General features: G+C 40.6%; 1 protein-coding gene and 1 long non-coding RNA gene across 2 annotated transcripts in view; both read left to right on the top strand.

The window, feature by feature from the left end:
• Positions 1–257: 257 nt before the first annotated feature.
• LOC142142910 (uncharacterized) lies at positions 258–4,177 on the top strand. The gene is made up of 2 exons (XR_012689389.1): positions 258–421; positions 3,967–4,177. It is a non-coding gene; the product is annotated as an uncharacterized LOC142142910 (long non-coding RNA).
• A 5,139-nt stretch (positions 4,178–9,316) lies between these two features.
• LOC142143230 (chitin synthase chs-2-like) overlaps positions 9,317–23,270 on the top strand; it is a 182,243-nt gene continuing 168,289 nt past the window's right edge. The window contains exon 1 of the mRNA XM_075200941.1: positions 9,317–9,334. Coding sequence (XP_075057042.1) covers positions 9,317–9,334 — 18 coding nt within the window. The remainder of the gene's footprint in view (positions 9,335–23,270) is intronic.

Consider the following 23,270-nt stretch of genomic DNA (forward strand, 5'->3'; position numbering starts at 1 on the left):
AGAAACCTTGTATTCCTTATCTTCTTTTGTCTGTGAAACTATGTATAAATAAAACTACTCTGACTTAGGGCTGGTCAGAATCAGAATCATTTTCAGCCTAAACATCTGAAGTTGTCTGTTTCTCTATCGATCGATACCCACAAGGTATAGCAGCTGGAGTTCAGGAGAAAGGACCCGTTTAGGTCATCTCTGACAGTTTCAGTGGGGGCTCGTCCGGGATCTCCAATATATCAGACCTCCCGACAACGGGGTCTCCCTTTCCAGACAGACAGACGTTAATCCAGCGCTGGTGAGCAAAAAGCTTTATTTTTGCTCTTAGAGCTGTCTCTGTGGAGGGGGAATTATCCCAGCTCGAGGGTACTGCAGTCTGATTGACGGAGATCCCTGAACTCTGGCAACAGATACTATTAAGAGTATCAAGGTACTTGTGTGTAATCTGTCTTGTATTGTTACATGTATTGATATATTGTCTTTTCTATGCCATACACCTGATACATCTGTACACATGAATAACACCACAGAACTCAGTCAGATCACACAGTTGACCCTGCAAATAATCTTGATTGTATACGTGATTGTGTTTTTTGATGGATTTTAATGAAAGTAGTCAGGAACATTCAGAAAAGCAGACCAGCTGCAAACTTGTTGTAAAGCAAGACAGGAACAAATAAAAGTTTTCTCATTCAAAATATATTGGACCATAAGGTAATCCCATTATGGGAAATAAAGGGTCCAAGACAGGAAAGAAATCCGAAAAGTACGGGGATCTAGACCCCATAAAGTATATGCGAAAGCATAAAGGCAAGGATTTCACAAAAGGGATGAGAAAACTGTTCAAAGCTGCAGGGGTGTCTGAAAACCGGTATATTAAAGGTTCCATTTTTTAAACAACTAATTAAAGACAATGAGAAAACACTGAAAGAAAAAGGTTATTTTGACAGATGTGTTGCATGGTGTAAAATGTCAGAAGAATTAGAGAATGACAATGATTGCTGTGATATGTTACAGTTAACAAATTTAAGTGACACTGATGAAATAGAAAATGTATCACAAGCTAAATGATATAATGACTAAAACAATGAATCAAGTAGGTTGTGTACTAAAAATGTATGTTTAAATGCTGCGCAGCTGAAGAGTGAGATGTGCCCCTCCCTTATTCTGTGTAAAAGATTTCAGTGTGTTGAGATAAGAAGCACTCTGTGTTTTTTTTGTTATCTGACAATGTAACATTGATAAAATGGTTCTTCCAAGTATGTTTCTATTTTTCAATAGGAAAAATATGTCCTGAGTGCTGATTGATATTAGCATGTTGAAGCTAATGTGTATTTAATCTAATGCTGGGACTTGTAGTTCCACAGCAGTAGGCTGGAAGATAGCAGTTAATTTTTCTTTCTCTGTATGTGAGTTTTATCTCCTTCTTACTGTGTGTGAGAGAGATCCGTGTTTGTCTGTCTTGACCGTTTTACAAGAGACATGTTTCAAGGTTGAAAAAGCTGTACAGTTGTAAATGTAATGTTTTTGAAGAGATACAAAAGAAGTTTTAAAGTCTTTGGTCCGTCACAAGACTGTAAATAATGTACATTATCACTATTACTGGTTTCAGAACAAAGTTGGCTGGGGTCCAACAAGCCGTTTCTATATTTGAACAAAGTAATTTTTTTTTTTTTTTTTGAGAAAAATAGCTTTCTCTTTAATGAAGTTGAGAATTGTGGGAGTGAGCTTTACATGGAGATATATTACAAGCTGTTTTTATCTGTGTAAAATGGCGCTGATAAATGTTCTCAGAAATCAGGAGGGTTTGTTATGCCCATAAAGAATTGTTACGAGATAAAATGTCGTCTGTGAGCGAGAATTGTGAATATATATTTGTACTTTAAATATGGAAATCACAGAATCTGGAAATATGTGTGAATATTTGGTTTACAAAGAGATGATGAGAAAGGAGTGGCTTTGAACACTCGACCAGGTCTCGTCACTTTGACATTCCCTGTTTGTGATATTGGGGACTGCCTCTTTGAGGAAATCAGTTTTTCATTGCATGGAACGCATAGCGTCACAGTTAAGCTACAAAGAGAAACTTTTAAGCAAGTGTCGTATTAGCAGCTGTTCAACGTGAATTAATAACAGTTACTGTAATTCCTAGTGAATAAATGTTAATCTTTATGCAAAAGTTTTTTTCTTCACAGATCTCCAGCAAAAAAAGACCATTTACGCAATCCAGATTGCATTGATCCAACTTCCAATGAATAGAAGTTGCAATATGTTTTGGTCAACAGCTGAACAAAAAGCAGCTTTTGAGCTGATCAAAGATTTAATCACAAGCGCCCCAGCCCTTGGGCTACCTAATTATGAACTACCGTTTAACTTGTTCTGCCATGAACAAGAAGGGCACGCTCATGGCGTACTAACACAAGAACATGGGAGTAGACAAAGACCATTGAGGTACTACTCACAAAAATTAGACCCCGTCATAGTGGGAGCCCCAACATGTATAAAAGCAGTAGCAGCAGCCGCTTTATTGCTACAAAAAGTTGCAGACATAGTGCTGGATCACCCTCTCACCATTCAGGTACCACACTCAGTCATGGAAATACTGAATCAAGCTAGAACAAAACACATCTCAGCGGCTAGATTAACTAAATATGAAGTAGCACTACTGACACCCTCAAACGTTACACTAAAAAGATGCACAGTTTTAAATCCAGCAACATTGTTCCCAAGTTGCATGGATATAAAAGAGGGGAGTAACAGTATAGACGCTGCAAACACAGACAGTATAGAAAGTGTTGCTGAAGACACAGACAATACAGAGAGTGTTGAGACTGTGGCAAAACAGGAAACACAACTAAAAAAAAATTTCTGTGATCATGACTGTCTAGCCTTAATGGATCTGGAAACTAAACCTCCCGGGGATGTTAAAGAGACATCTCTTAGCAACCCTGATTTACTCCTGTTTGTAGATGGGTCTAGGTACTATGAGGAGGGCTCTCCCAAAACAGGTTATGCAGTTACAACAGAAACAGATATTGTACTCCAGCAACCCCTCCCACCAAGTCAATCTGCACAGCAAGCTGAATTAGAAGCACTTATAAGTGCATGTCAGTATGCAGAAGGGAGAACAGCTAACATTTACACTGACTCCAGATATGCCTTTGGGGTTGCACATGACTATCAAAGTATTTGGAAGAACAGACACTTTATGGCCTCTAATGGTAAACCCATTAAAAATGCAGAAATCATTTTGAGGTTGTTTGCTGCATTAGAACTGCCCAAAGAAGTGGCAATCATAAAGGTAAAAGCACACACCAGAGAGCAGACTATGGAAGTAAGAGGAAACAGACTAGCAGACCAGGCTGCAAGAGCTGCAGCAGACTTACCGCTAGTACAACACTATTTAGTGTCCACAACACCCCCCACCCTCCCTATAGATTTGGAAATGCTAAAAATCCTACAAAAGCAAGCAGCAGTATCTGAAAGAGAGGAGTGGAAAAAGAGGGGGGCGGAACACATAGAGGGCATATGGGCCACAACAGACAGACACTGTCTCCCTAGAGTCCTTTTTCCTACACTGGCTGCTCTAGTGCATGGGCCTTCCCATGTCTCAAAAGACGCAATAATTAACTCTGTATTCAGACACTGGATCGCGCCAGGCTTCAGCACAGCTGCCAGTGATCTGATAAAGGCCTGCGCCATCTGTAACACACACAACCCTGGTCACACAGTAACAGTACCTCCCAGGGTGACACTGGCTGCAATGCCTTCCCCTCGCCCTATACTCAGTCAGGACAACACCTAATAAGAAACACAGGCTAAGCCCCTATGAAATACTGTTTGGGGGGCCGCCAAAGACAGGGTGTTATTTTCCACAATCTCTAGTGAAACACCAAGGTGAACTGACTAGTTATGTGAAAGAACTACAGAAGTCCCTCACTAACATACATTCTCGAGTTTTCTCTTCAATCCCAGATCCAGAGGATTGCACTGGAACACATGCCCTGGTGCCAGGAGATTACGTCTTCGTAAAAAGACACGTGAGGAGGTCTCTGGAACCACGATTTGAGGGGCCATATCAAGTTCTGTTGACTACACCCACTTCTGTGAAACTTGAAGGAAAGGATCCTTGGATCCACGCCAGCCACTGCAAAAAGGCTACGGTGACCCAGGAAAAACCATGAAGGGGAGTAAGGTCCTTTAAAATATTGTTTCAATAAGGGAATAGAATCCAATAGGGCTATAAATGAGTCAATATGGACCCCATATGGCCAAATACGCATTAGTTACCAAAATAAGAGTTTCCCTTTAGGGTCCGTCCCTAAATCACTCTGTCAAGTTATAGTGAATTTCACCCAACCTTATTTATCACACTGTAATTCTGAATGCAACCAAACAGTGAAGATGAAACCCGGAAAAGGTACTATTTTTTTTTAAAGAGCCAGGAGTGTATAAAATGTCAATATGACAGATATAATCTCACCTGGAACGGCACACTGCCTGCCTTTGACAATGACAGAGCAGAAAATGACACTTCATGTCACTTAGGACAACAGGTATCTACATATTGCCTGTTTTATGATATCCCCTACCTTTTACCAGATGATGTTTATTATGTATGTGGATGCAATGCCTACAGGTGGCTCCCCCCAAATTCAATAGGGGTATGCTACTTGGCCAGATTGGTTCCTGAATTCTATGTCATGACCCATGATGACCTCAGAGGAGTATTCAGGAATAAAAAGGACCATAGGCTTAAAAAAAGAGAGATTAAGACAATAGATACTGAACATATCCCTCTCATAGCAAAGTCCAAAGGGCACAATGTGGGTATTGGATTTGGTAACATCATTTCAATAGGGACATGGGGGTACATGGCAAACTATAATATGATATTAAAGGTTGCAGGACTTTTAGATAACATAACGGAAATTTATGACAAATCCTTTAGGTATGTTGGAAAAGAACTGCAGGCGATGAAAACCCAGTTAATACAACATCAACTTGTATTAGACTACATCACTGCTCAGTCAGGAGGGTACTGTTTGACCCTAGAAACAGAATACGGAACACATTGTTGTAACTTTGTAACAAATGACACTGATAATCCAGAAGAAGTAATAGACAGGTACATGACAGAAGCCAAGGAAATAAAGGAGAAATTCAGGAAAGAGAATTTTGACCCCGATACGGTTAATGATGGCTGGTGGACATCAGCCTTCTCATGGTTAAATCCTAGCAATTGGGGCAAAGGTATTTTCGCATGGATTTCAGGCATTTTAATATGGATAGCTAAGATATTCGCTTTATTGTTGTTGCTATATGTCATTTTTAAACTAAGCTTATGTTTTTTCCAATGCTGTTTGAAAAGGTGCAAAAATGATCTCATTCTGAATAAAAAGTCTCTTAAAAGACATGTAAAGCCCAAACCGGTATCAGATGTTTATCTTGCCCTCTCTGAGCTTTAAGGCTCTTTTGTACTCTCCCCCCCTCAGTCTTTCCCATTTTCTTTTTTTATTATTTTTAAGAATTAGGTGTACATGAACCATAGACCTGATTGAATGTATCTTTACCATCCTCTAAGGGCCTATCAGAGGTTCCATTGAATTGAATGAAGTAGGTTGGGTGCAGGAGTGCTTCATGCACACCAAAAGGATAGGCAGGGCAATTATAAAAATGATAAAAAGAGGGGTTTATGTGAGAGATATACATTTTATGAACTTCTTAATGTAATGCATTTTGTATAATTACTAATGAAAGGGGAATAGTCTGCAGCTTCTTGCAGAATATTCCCTAATGAACTCTGCCTCACATTCTTATCTTTTCTTCAATATGTCTCTTCTCAAGAATGTGCACATCCAGCAGTTTCAGTACCGGGAGCCCACGACCCCCATTTGAGGCCTACGTGACTGAGATAAGACATCTGCTGTACATCCTGTCCACAAACTGCTGACCTGAACAGGATGCCTTCAGAAACCTTGTATTCCTTATCTTCTTTTGTCTGTGAAACTATGTATAAATAAAACTACTCTGACTTAGGGCTGGTCAGAATCAGAATCATTTTCAGCCTAAACATCTGAAGTTGTCTGTTTCTCTATCGATCGATACCCACAAGGTATAGCAGCTGGAGTTCAGGAGAAAGGACCCGTTTAGGTCATCTCTGACACATATGACAATGGTTGAGAAATACAGATGATTTTATTTTTCTGTATTCGGAACACTGATCCTATTAGCTGGGCTCAAAATATTTGATCACAGAGTGTATGGGTTACAAATAAGTTGCAGATCTCATCTTTTTAAATGAGGTGAAATTTTTTAAGATTGAGAATCTGACACTGTGTTGCTTGCTGTATTCAGTGTTTTGTTTTGTTTTTCTCAAAAGGTTTTTTATAAAGTTTTTAATAAAAGAATAAGTATTAATAAGACAAAGACTTCAAGGGGGAGGAGGAGGGAGAAAGACAGGGGGGCAGGAGTCGGAGATTGGCCGTATTGACTATATTCAGTGTTTTGTAGCTGTGTTGATGTTTAACTACGGAGATCAGGATTTTGACATGCATCTTGTAGGTTGATATCATCCTGATGATGAGTGGAAGCAATGCAATATGTAAATTGGCCAAAAGGTGGTGGTGCTATACTGATTAAGAGATAATCAATGCTATATAGAGATTGGAACAAGATGATGGTATCACTCTGATGAAGCTTCAATTTCAGTTCAATATTGAAATTGACCAGTGGTGACGTCACTCTGAAGGAAAATTAGAGCTAATGTAATATATATTTGTTCAGGTATACCAAAGAAAATGGTAGAGAAATACAAATGATTTTATTTTTCTTTAGTCAGAACACCTATCCTTGTGGCCGCTCTCAAAATATATGATCACAGAGTGAATGGGTTACAATTAAGTTGCAGATCTCAAATGTTTTAATGAGGTGACACGTTTCAAGATTGAGAATGCACTGTGTGGTTTGCCATACACAGTGTTTTGTAGCTGTATTAATGTATAACTACAAAGATCAGGATTATGACATGCATCTTGTAGGTTAACAAAACCCTGATAATGAATGAAAGCAATGCAATATATAAATTGGTCAAAAGGTGGTGGTGATCCCCAGTTGAGGAGATAAAACTATGTAATATAGAAGTTTAAAGCTTCATCAGAGTGAAACTATAATTTTGTTCAAAGTCAATGCAATATTGAATCTGGCCTCAAAATGGTAAAATCACTGTGATAAAACTTTAAAATGAAGATAATATAGAAATTGACCACAAGGTGGTAGCATCACTCTGATGATGCTTAAGATTCAATACAATATTGAAATTGGCCACAAGATGGTGATGTGACTCTGAGGAAGATATAAAGTCAATGCATTAAACAAATAGACCAGAAAATGGCATGTCAGTTTGATAAATATTTAAAGCCAATGTAATATAGAACTTGGCCACAAGGTGGTGATGTCACTGTGATGAAGATTTAAAATCAATATAATATAGAAATTCACCAGAAGATAGTGATGTGACTCTGATTAAGGGTTAAAGTTATAGAAATTGGTCATAGGGTGGTGATGTCACTCTGAAGGACAATTAGAGGTAATGTAATATATAATGGTTCAGGTATACATATGACAATGGTTGAGAAATACAAATGATTTTTATTTTTCTTTAGTCAGAACACCTATCCTTGTGGCCGCTCTTAAAATACATGATCACAGACTGAATGGGTTACAATTAAGCTGCAGATCTCAAATGTTTTAATGAGGTGACAGGTTTCAAGATTGAGAATGCACTGTGTGGTTTGCCATACACAGTGTTTTGTAGCTTTATTAATGTATCATGTTATGAGCGTTTTGTCGCTATCCAATAACGATTGTCGAATCTCGATTTGTGTTTCAAACACACAAATATTTATTCTCAAAAAGTAGCAGAATATATTCAAGCAAAATAATAATAAGTACAGCCGTTACTTATCGCAGGCGCTCTGGATCCAGTGAACAGTCTTTCAGTCCTGAAGTCTGTGGTCAAGGTGACTGAACACTACATGAGAGCTACTGCTTATATGCAAACAGAGATACAGTGAAACAATGCAGAGGGTATAGCTTGCTTCTATTGGTCCAGGCATCAGAAGGGTCCAGGGGGTTACACATCATAGGCTGATTCAATCTAAGGGATTCAAAGGTGGGGGTCTCTCCAGGGGATGAGCTCTGTTCTTCCCGCCAAACTGCTCTGTTCTTCCCGCCACACTCCAATTACAATCAGTCCATTTGCATTTGACAGTTAATATCATATTAAAGGTTTATTCCCTGACATAAATAACTAGAGTATGCAATGTGCGATCTCTTCGCCGAATGCACCGAACAGCTGCTGATGTAAAGGGGATTAATATGATATTAGACATGACACATTTCTTTTAACCTGAACCATATGTATCACTAATATGCATATAACTTATAATATTACACATAAACACTACTATATTTCAACATAAATAACTATGTATTGCAACTACGATTAATGTGTACTATTTTACAAACATGCGTGTTTGTGCGAATGTATGTAAAAGCGTAAATGCTGTTGTTGCCACGTGGTCCTGCTGGGCACGCCCTTCCACGCCGTAGCGTGCTCTACGCATCTTTTCAGACAAACACAACCAAGTTTGCTCGATTTTAATTGAAATGACTTTATCCAATTTGCTGACTTCGACAATCACTACAAAGATCAGGATTATGACATGCATCTTGTAGGTTAACAAAACCCTGATAATGAATGAAAGCAATGCAATATATAAATTGGTCAAAAGGTGGTGGTGATCCCCAGTTGAGGAGATAAAACTATGTAATATAGAAGTTTAAAGCTTCATCAGAGTGAAACTATAATTTTGTTCAAAGTCAATGCAATATTGAATCTGGCCTCAAAATGGTAAAATCACTGTGATGAAACTTTAAAATGAAGATAATATAGAAATTGACCACAAGGTGATAGCATCACTCTGATTATGCTTAAGATTCCATACAATATTGAACTTGGCCACAAGATGATGATGTGACTCTGAGGAAGATATAAAGTCAATGCATTATACAAATAGACCAGAAAATGGCATGTCAGTTTGATAAAGATTTAAAGCCAATGTAATATAGAACTTGGCCACAAGGTGGTGATGTCACTGTGATGAAGATTTAAAATCAATATAATATAGAAATTCACCAGAAGATAGTGATGTGACTCTGATTAAGGGTTAAAGTTATAGAAATTGGCCATAGGGTGGTGATATCACTCTGAAGGACAATTAGAGGTAATGTAATATATAATGGTTCAGGTATACATATGACAATGGTTGAGAAATACAGAGTAAGTACTTACCAGAGTATTATATGTTACATTATGCATATTGTAGCTGTACAGTTTTTTTTTTATAATATTTATCTTTATTGAAGTTTTTAAGACAGTTTCAACAGAGATTCACAAGAACAGATAAGTGGGTAACAAAACCACCTCATTAATACAAAATGTCATAATAACACATTCAAATAAATGTTATAATAAAAGAAGAAGAAAGAGAGAAAAAGGAAAAGACAGAGACGGGGATAGGTAAGGGGGGGGCAATGTTTACTAGTACAGATTATGTAAATAAACAATTCAAGTCCTAGCAAGGAGAGTAGGTGAGAGAACTGGTTTGTTTAAATGATTAAATTTATCGGAGACCTGGAATTCGAGCCATGGGCTCCAAATGGAGTAATATTCAGTAACTTTATCAGCAGATGAAAGTAAAAGCTCATCCATAACTCTATAAAACTCCAATCTCTGGAACCACTCCCGGATGGTTGGGGGGTTAGGAGTTCTCCAATGGGTTGGAATCACTGCTTTCGCAGCCGAAATCAGATAACGTAAAATGTTTTTTTTAAACCTGGAAATTGGAACGTCGATCTTGTTGAGAAGCCAGAATTGTTGAGAAGCTGTACAGTTTTAAATGTAACAACATTTTGTTTAATTTGCAGGCCCTCATCAACAGATGATGATGTGGTAGGGTGAAGGGATTGTTGTGCAGTGTGTGTAGCTGTGTGCTGCCCAGAAAACACCTGGGGAAAGTTACACCCATGTGTTATGCACCTCTAGTTGCTATCCAATAACGATTGTCCGATTGCCGTAATGTGGTTCCAAAGCACAATGTGATTTAATAGCCAAAAGTAGCAGAATAACAATTCAAAATAAAATAAGTACAGCCGTTACCTGTAGTTATCCAGGCGCTCTGTATCCAGTGTACAGTCATTCAGGTCTGAAGGCTGTGGTCATGTAGACTGAACACTGGTCCCAGAGCTCCCACTTATATACAGTCAGTGATACAGTGAAAACAATACAGATGATGTGTCTTGCTTCCATAGGTTCAGGCTTCAGGAAGGTCCAGTGTAATGCAAGCCATTGGCCAATTCAAGCAATGCCATCCAGGGGTGGGCTTGACTTCTCCAGGAGGTGCATACCTAATTTTCTGGTTCAAACTGGTCTATTAGCATTACACAGACAATATCATTCTAATTATTTATTCCCTATCATTCATAACTAGCATACGCAATGTGCGATCCTTTCGGTGAATGAACCGGACGTCTGCGGATAAATAGCGGATTAGAATGATACTAAACATGATATGTCTCCTGTGACCTGAACCTTAGATCTCACTAACGTGTATATAACTTTATAATATTTCACCATAAACTCTGCTACATTTCAGTACAAATAACTATTTGTTGCAACTACTTTTAATATGAGCTATTCACAGTGTATGTGTCCATGTAAATGTGTGTAAAAGTGTCTGTCACGTGTTGCGGTTAATTACACTCCTCCACGCCGTAGCGTGATATACGCATAATTTCGGACAAAGACAAACAAGTTGTTAGATATTAATTAAAATTACTATATCCAATTATCAACTTTGACACATGAGTCCTCAATAGAGTGCTGTATGTCGATATGTAATTGGTCTCAGGTTAACATCAGCGGAGAAGGCAGTCCTAAGTGTCCAGGCTGGGCCTGTAGATGCAGGTCTTATGGTGCTCATTTCTAAATTGGTGTCCATTTTATTTTTAATATAAAATAGAATTAGCTATCATCCAGTATATAAGCAGGAGTAAACTCACATACAGCGTATGCATTCAAAGTACAGTATAATTACAGTACAGTACTGTAGAAGAATGCAGGTGAATAAACACCTACAGCATGCACTATCATTGTATTATACAGGAACCAGATTGTAATATATTGCAGGTACAGTAGATATACACATAGACACAGTAGACAGCACACATAATGTATATAGCCCTTATATATAGCCGGGTATGTCAACGTACCTAAAGAGGGAGTGGTAGTAAATCTCATGGTTAGGATAATTTTACCTCTTAAATTCTCAAACACAGTGTCTCCATCCGAGTCATGAAACCCCTGCTCGACGCCATATAAATTTATGATGATGATTCACACACACACACACACACATACACACACACACACACACACACACACACACACACACACACACACACACACACACACACACACACACACACCAGGAATGAAGGAAAAGCCACATTTATTAAATGGTGATGTATCTTACAGACTCATAACCTTATACATAAAGGGTAAAGGGTATAAGATTCTGTCTCTGACACTGATAAATTGGTTAAGATCCACGTAAACATGCCATGTAAAAGACATACACTGACCAGTTCTGGAAATCCGGAGGGCTATTGATACATGAATAAAGACCTTGATGGTTCTCCAGTGATTCTCCTCTATATGCTGTATTGTAGCAGTAGTAGCAATAGCAGGCATCTGGAATGACTAAAATGGAACAGGATATTCTTCAAACAACTGCTCTACTACCACTGGCCCTCTGGACTGGATAAGGACTCCCTCTAGGCTTCTGGACTAGACCTAGACTTTCTCTGAACCTCTGGCAGTTTGTACAGGATCTCTGACAATTTATTCTATGGTGATGGCAGTTCCCTTTGTGATCCTGACAGCTTTTCTTAGTACCTTATTGACAGTGGGTACTAAAGTAATGGAGTTTTGTTAAAAAATTATTATGTAACTACAAGTTCCAGCAAGCTTTGGCAGGTATTGACTGCTTGGGAATTCTGGCACTTGAGGAAGTACAAAAGCCAGCATACCATTGCACCCAGTGTAGCTGTAATATTAATATTATTATTATTATCATAGATTTGTAAGGCGCCACAGTGTTTTGCAGCACTGTAGAGTAGGGAAAACAGTACATACATTAAACAGGAACATGCAATGTAGACAAAATAAATGCAGACATGAAAACAAAGGGTATGGAGGACCCTGTTCATTAGAGAACTTAAATTCTAAATGGAAGAGGGCACAGGTGAAACAAGAGTAGCTAGTGTGGCTTAGAGTAGAGATTGTGAGAGTTGTGAGGATGCATTAGTGTGAATAGTGTTATTGAGGATAAGGTAATCTCTAAAAAAACAGATGTGTTTTCAAAGAGCTTGTAATGATTTAAAGGCCGTGGGAAAGTCTGATTGAGCGTGATAGAGAATTCCATAAGTGGGGAGCAACAAGGGAGAAATCTTGCAGGCGGGAGTGAGAGGTGGTTACTAGAGACGAGACAAGGTGAAAGTCAGAGGTAGAACTAAGAGGGCGAGATGGAGAGTATTTTGATATGAGATTTGAGATGTATGCAGGGGTAGTGTTGTTGAGGACTTTATAGATAAGAGTGAGTAATTTGAATTTGATTCTGGAGGACCCAGGCAGCCAGTGTAGGGATTTGCAAAGTGGCGCAGCAGATGTGGAGCAGTGAAAAAGGAAGATCAGTCTTGCAGCAGCATTTAGGATGGATTGAATTGTGGATATATGGGTGTTAGGAATGCCAGATAGCAGGAGGTTGCAATAGTCAAGACGGGAGATGATGAGAGAATAGATAAGAGTTTTGGTAGCATGTTGAGTAAGAGAAGGGTGTATTCTAGCAAGGTTTTTAAGGTGGAGTGAACAGGACCGGGAGAGAATCTGGATGTGAGGAATAAAGCAGAGGGTGGAGTCAAGTGTGACGCCAAGGCAGCGGTCGAGGAAATTGTGGTGTTATTGACAGTGAGGGAGATCTGAGGGCAGGTGGCTCCGTTTTGGTCATGTTGAGCTTTATGTAGCATTGGGACATCCATGTGGAGATAGCAGGAAGACAGTTGGTTTCACTAGATAGTACGGAAGGACAGAGGTCATTGGGAGAGATATAGATTTGGGTGTCATCAGCATTGAGGTGACATTGGAGGCCGAATGACCGAATTAGTGCCCCTAGAGAAGAGGTGTACAATGAAAAAAATAAAGAGTCAAGAATAGAGTCTTCTGGGACCCCAACAGATAGTGGGAGTGGAGGGGAGGATGTGCCAGAGGTAGAAACACTAAAGAAGCTGTTCGATAGGTAGGAAGTGAACGAGGACAGGAACTGTGTCATGAAGGCCAAATGAGTGAAGGGTGTTTAGTAGAAGAGGGTGATCAACAGAATCAAAAGCAGCAGAGAGGTCCAGGAGAATGAGTATGGAGAAATTACCCTTAGATTTTGCAGTAAGTAAATCATTGGTCACTTTTGTAAGAGCTGTTTCAGTGAAATGTTGGGGGCAGAAGCCTGATTGCAGAGAGTCGAGAATGGAATGAGAGGAGAGAAAGTGAGACATTGGTTTATACACTAATCGTTCAAGTAGTTTGGAGGCAAAGGGGAGGAAAGAAATAGGGCGGTAGTTGGAGAGAGAGGCTGGATCGAGAGATGGTTTCTTTAGAATAGGTGAGATGAGCGCATGTTTAAAGGAGGATGGGAAAGTGCCAGTGGAGAGAGACAGGTTGAAGAGGTGATTTAGAGGTGGGCATGCAGTGGAGGAGAGAGAACGGAGAAGTTTGGAGGGAATAGGATCGAGTGGACAGATTGTAGGATGAGATGATAAAATGAGTATAGAGACTTCATCTTCAGTTACTGGAGAGAATGAATTAAGGGGGAATTGGGGAGTGTAGATAAAGGTGGGTAGAGTGAGTGGACTAAGTAGAATTTGGCATGAGGAAATATCTTGTCAAATGGTGTCAATTTTGTCTTTGAAATAGGTGGCAAAATCATGGGCAGTGAGGGAGGAAGGAGGAGGAGGTGCCAGGTGGGCAGAGAAGTGAATTAAAGGTGGCAAAGAGGCGACGTGGGTTAGAAGACTGAGTGGATATTAGAGAGTTGAAGAATGTTTGTTTGGCAATTAAAAGGGCAGTGCTGTAAGATGAAAGGATGAATTTATAGTTGAGGAAATAGGGATAGGAACGAAATTTCCTCCAGTGGCGCTCTGCAGTGCGGGAGCACTTTTGCAGGTAGCAGGTTTGTTTGTGCCATGGCTGGGGTTTGAATTGTCAAAGACTATGTATTAGCTGGAGCTGCATTGTCTAATGCTGAAGTAAGTGTTTTGTTATAGAAAGAGGCAGCCTGATTAGGACAGCACAATGTAGTCATTGGAGAAAATAGATGTTTTAGTGAAAATAAGAAGTGGATTGGGTTAAAAGTACTAAGGTTTCGTTGTATACGTGTGTATTTGGATGCAGGGGGAAGGGCATGAGGTAAGGTGAGACTGAAGGAAAAGAGGGTGTGGTCGAAAGTGGGAAGGCTAAATTGGAGAAACTAGAGATGGAGCAGTAGCCCATCACCGTGGGTGGGAGATGAGGTCCATTGGGAGAGACCAAAGGAGGAAGTAAGTGAAAGAAGTTTAGTGGCAGAAGTCAGAGACAGTAGGTTTATCAGTGGGAATGTTGAAATCGCCTAGTATGAGTGTAGGCAGGTCAAAGATTAAGAAATAAATGAGCCAGGCCGCAAAGTTGTCAAGGAATTGGGAAACTGGACTTGGGGGTGATAAATGACCGCAAAACAAAGTTGGAGAGGAAAAAATAGACGGGTAGTGTGGACTTCAAAGGAAGAGAATGAGAGGGAGGGTTCAGAGGATATGACTTGGAAGGTGCAGCTTGGAGAGAGTAGAATGCTTACTCCACCATCTTGTCTGTTTCCAGGTCTGGGAGTGTGGCTGAGGGAGAGTCTCCCATAGGAGAAAGTTGCATGGAATGTAGTGTCCGAGTGTCAGGCACCGTCCCCGCACTCACCATTGGTGCCAGGGACAGACGACTTCCTTTGCTGGCAATTCGTCCTGTTGCTAGGCAACAGGACACCGTCTTTTTCCTCCAGGCCTCACTTTCTGTGCGCATGTGCAGTTCGCTCACGTCTCTGTTGCCAAGCAACAGGACGCTTCTCTGCACTTCCTTCGGCGGTCAGCTGCTCTGACCGTCGGCTCCACTGTCACCAATCAGCTCCTCTATTTAAACCTGCCCCTAACACCAAGTAGGCATATCTAGGTCTTCCTAATCTCCAGCATTCCAGCCTACATTCGGAGTGGATTGAGTTCTTGGTCCTTCCCCAGTCAATTAACTCTGTCATTTTGGGTTTACCTTGGCTCAGACTCCATGCACCTCAATTCGATTGGAATTTGGCTCAGGTTACTCCTTGGGGTACTCAGTATTTTGAGAGATGTCTCTCTACAATCAAACCTGGAAGATCCGTTCTTCCTTGCAGAATCATCTCATCCCTACCGTGGCTTCCCGAGCTCCCAGCTCCCTATACTTCTTTTCAGGACGTCTTCTGTAAAGTGGCTTCCAATACCATTCCTCCGCACCGTCCATGGGACTATCCCATTGATCTGCTACCAGATAAACCTTTTCCTAGGGGTAGGATTTATCCACTCTCTTTACCAGAGAACCAAGCAAAGTCCCAATATATTGCTGAATACCTCCAACGAGGATTCATCAGGAAGTCTTCGTCTCCTGAAGGTGCTGGCTTCTTTTTCATAAATAAGGACGGGACGTTACGTCCTAGTATTGACTACCGGCAGTTGAATGCTATAACCATTAAAAACAGATACCCTCTCCCTCTCATCACTGAGCTATTTGATCGGATTAGCGGCTCCAGAATATTTTCCAAGCTAGATCTTACAATTTATTTTGAATCCGGGAGAGGGATGAGTAGAAAACTGCCTTTAGTACCCGCGAGGGACTCTAAGAGTACTTAGTGATGCCCTTCGGGCTTTGTAATGCTCCTGCAGTGTTCCAGTCCTTCATTAACAACATTTTCCGTGATCTGCTCTACAGTACGGTGGTAGTGTATCTGGATGACATTCTGATTTTTTCTCCTGAGCTTATTTCCCAAGGCCCCATGTGAAGGAATTCCTCTCCCTTCTCCGTGGTAGCCAGTTGTTTTGCAAACTCGAAAAACGTGTTTTTGAAGTTCCTCAAATCTCTTTCTTGCGGTATATCGTTTCTGGCTCAGGTCTCCAGATGGATCCAGAGAAACTTTCTGCCATCCTCAACTGGCCTCAACCCTCCGGCTTGAAAGCTGTGCAATGTTTTAATGGCTTTGCCAATTACTACAGGCAATTTTTCAAGCACTTTTCCATCTTGATGGCTCCCATTACCTCACTGACCCGGAGGTCAGCCAACCCTAGAATTTGGACACCTGATGCCATCGCTGCATTTGCCACTTTGAAGGAGGCCTTCTTTTCTGCTCCAGTCCTGACTCGGCCCAACCTACAGGGGCATGTTTACACTCCGTGCCTCCTAGGTTAGCAGTGCAAATATCAGCAAGTGTCCTTCAGTCCCTGTATCTCGTGACACAGAGGAGGTGAGCCAAGTTTATGTAATGGCAAGGAGATTGAGGGATTTAGAAATGAATAGATCATAGATGGATGTAAGTTTGTTACAAACAGATCTGGCGTTCCATAGTGCACAGGAGACTGGAAGAGAGGGTAGTGGAGATATGTGGGTAAGGTTGGTGGCATTGGAAGTACGGGATGGATGGACAGGTTTGGGGTGCAGCGAGGAGCGTGAGCAGATAATGGGGATTGTACGGGGCCCGGGGTCAGGCAAAGAATAAGTAGGGTGAGAAAGAGGACATGCGAGGAGGATTTGTGGGTGTGAGGTTTATTTCTGTCTATGTAGGCTGGTGAGTGTGGTGGGTTCAGGAGATAAAACAGTTCATGTGTACAGACTAGCAAGGAGGGAAGTAGTGAAGGGGAAATTATAATCAGGGAGGGAGGAATAGAATGATGGAGAAAGAAGAGGAGTTTTGGAGAGAAGTATGGTGACAGCAAACAGGAGAGAATGTAAATTGAGAAGGTGCATGATGGAGAGATGTGAATGAATGTGTATTAGCTAGTGTAAGTTATGAGAGAGTAAAAAGGAACAATTCTTCCAATTTGTGTGGGGCAATGGAAGAGGTGAAGGATACTTTACCGCCCCCTGGCTGGGGTTAATGGAGTAGGCTGTTTCTGCCGCTCTGACACGACAAGTTCAAATAAGATGTTAACAGTTGGGTGCAGAGGGTCCAGCAGCCAAACAGAGATGGTAGCAGCAATTACAATTGAGCTCAGTAGGTAGCTGAACAGATGTTGAAACAGCAATGACAGTTGAGCTCTGTGGGTCCCACAGCTGGACTGAGATGGAAGTTCTGTAGATCCTAAAACAGCCTTGTTTTTCTGTAAGAAGTTGATCCTCTGCTGTGAAGTCAGTATTTAGAAATATCCAAAGTGTTATATTTGTGAGAATAAGGAAAAGTGGGAGCTTGGGATAAGAGCTGAGCCAGTGTACAGCTTACTCCAACTGCCATCAGCATGCTGTAACCTAGACTTCTACAAAAGTGTCTAACTGTAAAAAAAAAACACAGACAGATTATTTTAGTATTTAAACTAAATTAAACACTCTTCAAAATCCCTCTTTTCTTAGACCCTCAATTAGTCCAATTGAAACAAATATATAAAAAAAACATGAAACAATAACCATGTGGTGCCAGAAAGACCCTTGGTGCTATTCAGGCCAGGAATAGCTTCCCTGATGTGGGGGGCACATGGTCATCGCCAAGGAAATTTTTCACCATGCTAATCATGTTGGGACTGGTTTCACATAATGTCAAGTTGACCCTACACTTCAGGTCTGCTTGTTACAGTGTGACCAGTCCAGCCTGGAATAGTTTGGCACTGGTTGCCAATGTGCAGGGGACAGCGTCGGACTGGCCCAGCGGGATACCTCAAAAAATCACCTGTAGGCCCCGCTGCCCTACGACCACACCCCCTTCTAGAAGTGGGTGGAGCCCATTAAACTCACCTGGGGGTCGGTGTCCTCGGCATCCCCGCTGTCCTCCTGGACATCCCCACTGCCCTCCCCGGCGTCGCTGCTGCTGCAGATGGCTGGCTGTCAGTGACAGCCAGTCATCTTTCCCATGTGATCGCAGCTGCGATCATGTGACTTGCCTCCTCCCCCTGTTAGCTGACTGTGATGATCCCGCCGCCGCTGAAGGACTAAGGAGCAGAGAGGGTGCAGCAATGAAGATATGGGTAAGTAGATTTTTTTTATTTTATTTAATATTATTGGTTATATCTTTTAATTTTAACCAAATTCCAGGACTTTATATATACAATCCCACAGCGCTAAGTAACAGGATAAAAACAAAAACTAACTTGTATGTACCATAAGTTACAATTGCAATTTAACTTTCGTACAAACACCTGGAGACTAATATGTAAGCTGCAGTTAATACAATTACTTATACCACGCTAATCATTTCAGTATAGGATGAAAAGTACATGCATTTCGAAAGCGTGGATTGAATAACACTCCAATTCAACTGTCAATGATAGATGGAATGTGCATTTTTTTCCTCAACGGAGGATGTTGTCACATGCACCAATCTCCAATGGGTAATAAAAGTTGTACCGTAATAATGTTTCTTGTGGTGGTCGATGTAGGATTATTATTACAGAATCCGGGCAATATCCCTTATTTTAAACATTATTCCGGACAACCCGTATCTTCTAACTCTCAGCAGAAGATGGAACAGAGGTGATGGTATCGGACAAACTACATCATATTTATATAGAGCCTTAAATGATGAAAATATACAAGCCCTAATTCAATATAATGTAGATTGCATTAGAATAAATGTACAAATATATGTGTGTGTGTTTGTGTATGTGAATGGAGAGCACTATTCCATGGCATATGTGAATTTCAGGTACTACTGTATGACATAATATTGTTTTGGGGGCACTACTATGTGGCATAGGGGGCTGCCTATCTATACTAAACTATAGTGGGGGGGGCTGCCTATGGTAAACTATAGGGAGGGGGGCTGTACAGAGAACACTATAGGGAGGGGGGTGATGGGACCTTTAATTTAATGCTGGGGTGGTTTGGGTCTATAATTGAATGGAGGGAGGGTAAAAGGTTTATTTATCAAATGTGAGCACTATTACTTTAATGTTGGGGCTGGAGAGAGGCCTATTTATTAAATGTGGGTGCTGTTGATTTAATAGCGGGAATGGTTTGAGTTTTCTAAATGTACCCATTATTTTTTCCAAATAGGACCCTCAACATTCCAGGATCCAGACAAGCCGCAACTAAAGAAACCAGCAGCTACAGGTGGTAAATGTGACAAGAACAGGTAGGACAGTCTGTCAATTGTTCTGAGTCTAGTGCAGGTTTGGCTAACCTGTGGCACTCCAGGTGTTGTGAAACTACAAGTACCAGCATACCCTTCCAGCAATAAGCTGCTATATATTGGCAAAGTATGCTGGGGCTTGCAGTTTCACAACACCTGGAGTGCCACAGGTTAGCCAAGCCTGGTCTAGTGGGGCAATCCCAATTTTTGGTGACTGTTCTGCCCAATCTAAGGGGCAGGTCAAGACTGTGTACTCTTTATATAGACACTGCATTCTTTATATACTACACTATGGTGCTAGCTGTCCTTTGTGGGCTGACCACTCCCCCTCTAGTGTCTGGTACCGCCTCTATGATGGCTGGCCACACCCTCTCTGGTGGGCCCCTAGCGTTGCAGTCCCCCGGTGGGCCCTTCATGCCCCAGTCCGACACTGGCAGGGGATCCCAACATTCATTTGTCTCACTGCTTTTTCAGTAACCAGGACAGGCTATAGCACTGTTGCTGATTACTTATTTTAGGGAGGGGCATTTCTTTTTATTTATTTATTCTCTTTTTTTCACTAGTAAAAATACATGCTGATGGTCAACATCATCATCAGCACATATCTTCAGATCAGACCGCTACAGATACGCCTCCTAAAGGGTCTATCTGGAGATGTGGCCTAGTCTAACACAAGCGTGCACACCCCTACTGTACATAACCTACTTGTACAACTAGATCCATCTCTCCAGGAATAGGGGTCTGCAAGTGCAAGTTACACTTAACTTTAAATCCAGCTGTATTTTATTGCACGTGCAATAACCAAAGCAGGCTTTTGCAGCCTGCAAATAGACTTAAATCCAACTTCAGGCTCATTATGTATAAAGATGAAATGTCTTTATTCTTAGCATGCTTACTGTATCTAATTGTTGAATGACCTGTAGTGCATTTATAATTAGATGCAATTTATCATGCCCTAAACTATTTTATATGTAGTTAAATAAACATTTGTAAAACATTCTTTAAAGTTTGTTTCAAATTCTTTATTTAGAAACTCTTTCTCCAAGTAAAACCACACCTTGACATGTAGGCAATATATTAACTTCAGGATAGATAAACTATTCCTCAAACTACGGTTTTTATTCCAGCTTAGAACAAGCAGCTTTTATTTCCAGCAGACTAAAGACACCACTAATGGATAGTGAGAGGAACTCTGGAAAGGAAAGAGATAAGTATGTATTAATGTCATATTCACAGAATGTATATTATCAATTTCTTATACACACACACACACACACACACATTAGAGATGAGCGGTTCGGATTATGTGAAATTCGACGAAATCCAACTTTGGGGATTCGAGTGACTCTGTTTGTCCTGCAAAATTCGGATCTCAAAACGCGACAAAATGTCATTTTTGTGATTTTTTTTTTTTCTTGGGAGTTTTGGATCGCCATCTTTTGTACATATAGTTTACTCTCATTCTCTCAAGTGCCATTTTAGAAGAGACAGCTTGTAGGGAGGAGGTTAGCTGTGGTGCTCTGCTCTGTGTTCAGGGTAATCCAGGGACATAGGAAAGCAATAGGAGAGCAATAGAATCCTTTCATTATTGTAAAGCAGTTTTGTAGAGAATAGTCGACTACAATAGTTTGCTGATCAATTGCTTTTAATTTCAATCTTAAATGCACTAAACACAGATTTGTGGCTACTAGTTGTTGTTAATGTATTGCCTTGCATAGGCCTAATAGTAATAGACAGTATATACAGACTGAGTTAGATACATATCTAACTTAGATAGATATTCTGAACTAACTGGTATATTATTTGAGAAAAACAGTGCTTTTGCTGTCACACTATTTGCAGCAGAATCCACAATTATTTTTTAATTGAACCAGAGAAAGCAAATGCAATGATGACAAAGTTACAAAATGCTTCTTTAAGGCAGCTCGCTGCAGACTTTATCCAACATTGGTGAAAATTTGGACTATTGTGAAGGGATCATTAGAAAATTGACTCAAAATGAATATTAATGCTATAAATAGTAATATAATAGAAAAAACAGCTCAAAATTACATTATTTTACCTATCTTTCACAATTTTCAATAAAATCCAGATCCAAAACCAAAACGTTTCTCGTAAGGTCGGCAATACCGGTAGCAAAGCTGAAACACAAAAGTTGGGTTAGAACCGTCATCGGTTTCGAAACCGAAACACGAGGGTCAGTGCATATCTCTAATATATTTATATATATATATATATATATATATATATATATATATATATATGTAACAATATTGATACAAAACTGTGCAAAAATCAATTATTAGGAGTACAAATAAAATGATAGTTTAGATAAAGTTCTCATGTACACTTCCAATGTACAGGCGACTGCCAGTCCCCCAAAAAGATACCAGTCGGTGTAGTTGGAAGAAATCTAGAAATGGAAACAGAAGAACAGGGTGCACAATAGTGTAGTTTTTAAGTAACACAGTGATGTAATCCTGTGTAAATAGATGTATATATCAAAATGGTGAGATGTATAGATACACTCAAACACCAATTATCACCATAGAAAAATGGTTAATTGAACCAGAAAGAATGTGTACGCCAGAAAAATGTGTATTCAAAAATAGGCACACCAAGCCTCTCCAGTAGTGATAATGCATGCCAGATAGTAGAACTGTATCGCTTATCTGTTTGTAACCGTTGTATCTTCACATATTCATTGCTGTTTCTCGCCTCTCCGGGCTAGCATACAACGTTGTGGTACAAGGAAAACAAATTGTCTTGAAGTTGCAAACTAGAATATATCTCCCTGAAGAAAGTTGTGAACATACCCCTCATAGACGGAGCTACACCTTCAGTTTACACAGGAAATACAAGCTTTCCCCTCTCCCCGAGTCTCATGTCAGTGGGTGGGGGGAGCTGGTGACTGACTACTCTATCCATATCTATAATATAAATGTCTAGTGGCGTGTGTTAGTCTGTCTGTGTGTGTGTGAAAAAAAAACAAGCTGCAGCGCCACCTGCTGGGCAGAGTTATACACTGACCTATATATTTCTTGAAGGAGAAGTGACAGTTGGGAGTGGTTGGTGGTTGCCGGGGGTGACAGTGGGGAGTTTTTAACACCTTAAGTAGCTTGATTTGACTAGAATGCATGAGTATCATGCATGGGTTAACTGACCTACTAAATTCTTAGTGTGTGTGGAAAAAACCCCTCAAAAAGGGCTGAAATTTGGTATACTGACATTATTGACGAGTTGAGGGGCAAACTCATTTTCGTGATGTAATTTTACCTCATGAACACACATGTGTACAGTGGCGGATCCAGGGGGGTGCGATCGGGGCAATCACCCCCCCTAGCAGGGATTTGCTGTCGACGGCTGCACAGTATGTGCAGGTCCGTTTGGCAGTGACAGTGTGCTGTCCGGCTGCTCTGATTGTGTTTTAAACACAATCAGAGCAGCTGGGCAGCTCACTGTCCCTGCCTGCCACTGCCGAGCGGACCTGCACATTCTGTGCAGCCTCAGAAGTCTGAAAGGGGGCGGGGCCTAAATCGCCCCGCCCTAACATCCCCTCGGGGAACAAACATTTTCTAGATCCGCCCCTGCATGTGTAGCGGCGTGTGTTAGTGTGTGTGTGTCTGTGGAAAAAACTATTTTCTCAGAAAGGGCTCATCCGAATAACCTGAAATTTGGTATACTGACATTATTTGACAAAAAATGCATGAGTATCATGCACGGGTTAACTTATATATATATATATATATGTGCGTGCGTGTGTATGTAATGGTTATTCAATCAATC

The sequence above is a fragment of the Mixophyes fleayi genome, chromosome 3 (genome assembly GCF_038048845.1).
Source record: "Mixophyes fleayi isolate aMixFle1 chromosome 3, aMixFle1.hap1, whole genome shotgun sequence".
NCBI lineage: Eukaryota > Metazoa > Chordata > Amphibia > Anura > Limnodynastidae > Mixophyes > Mixophyes fleayi.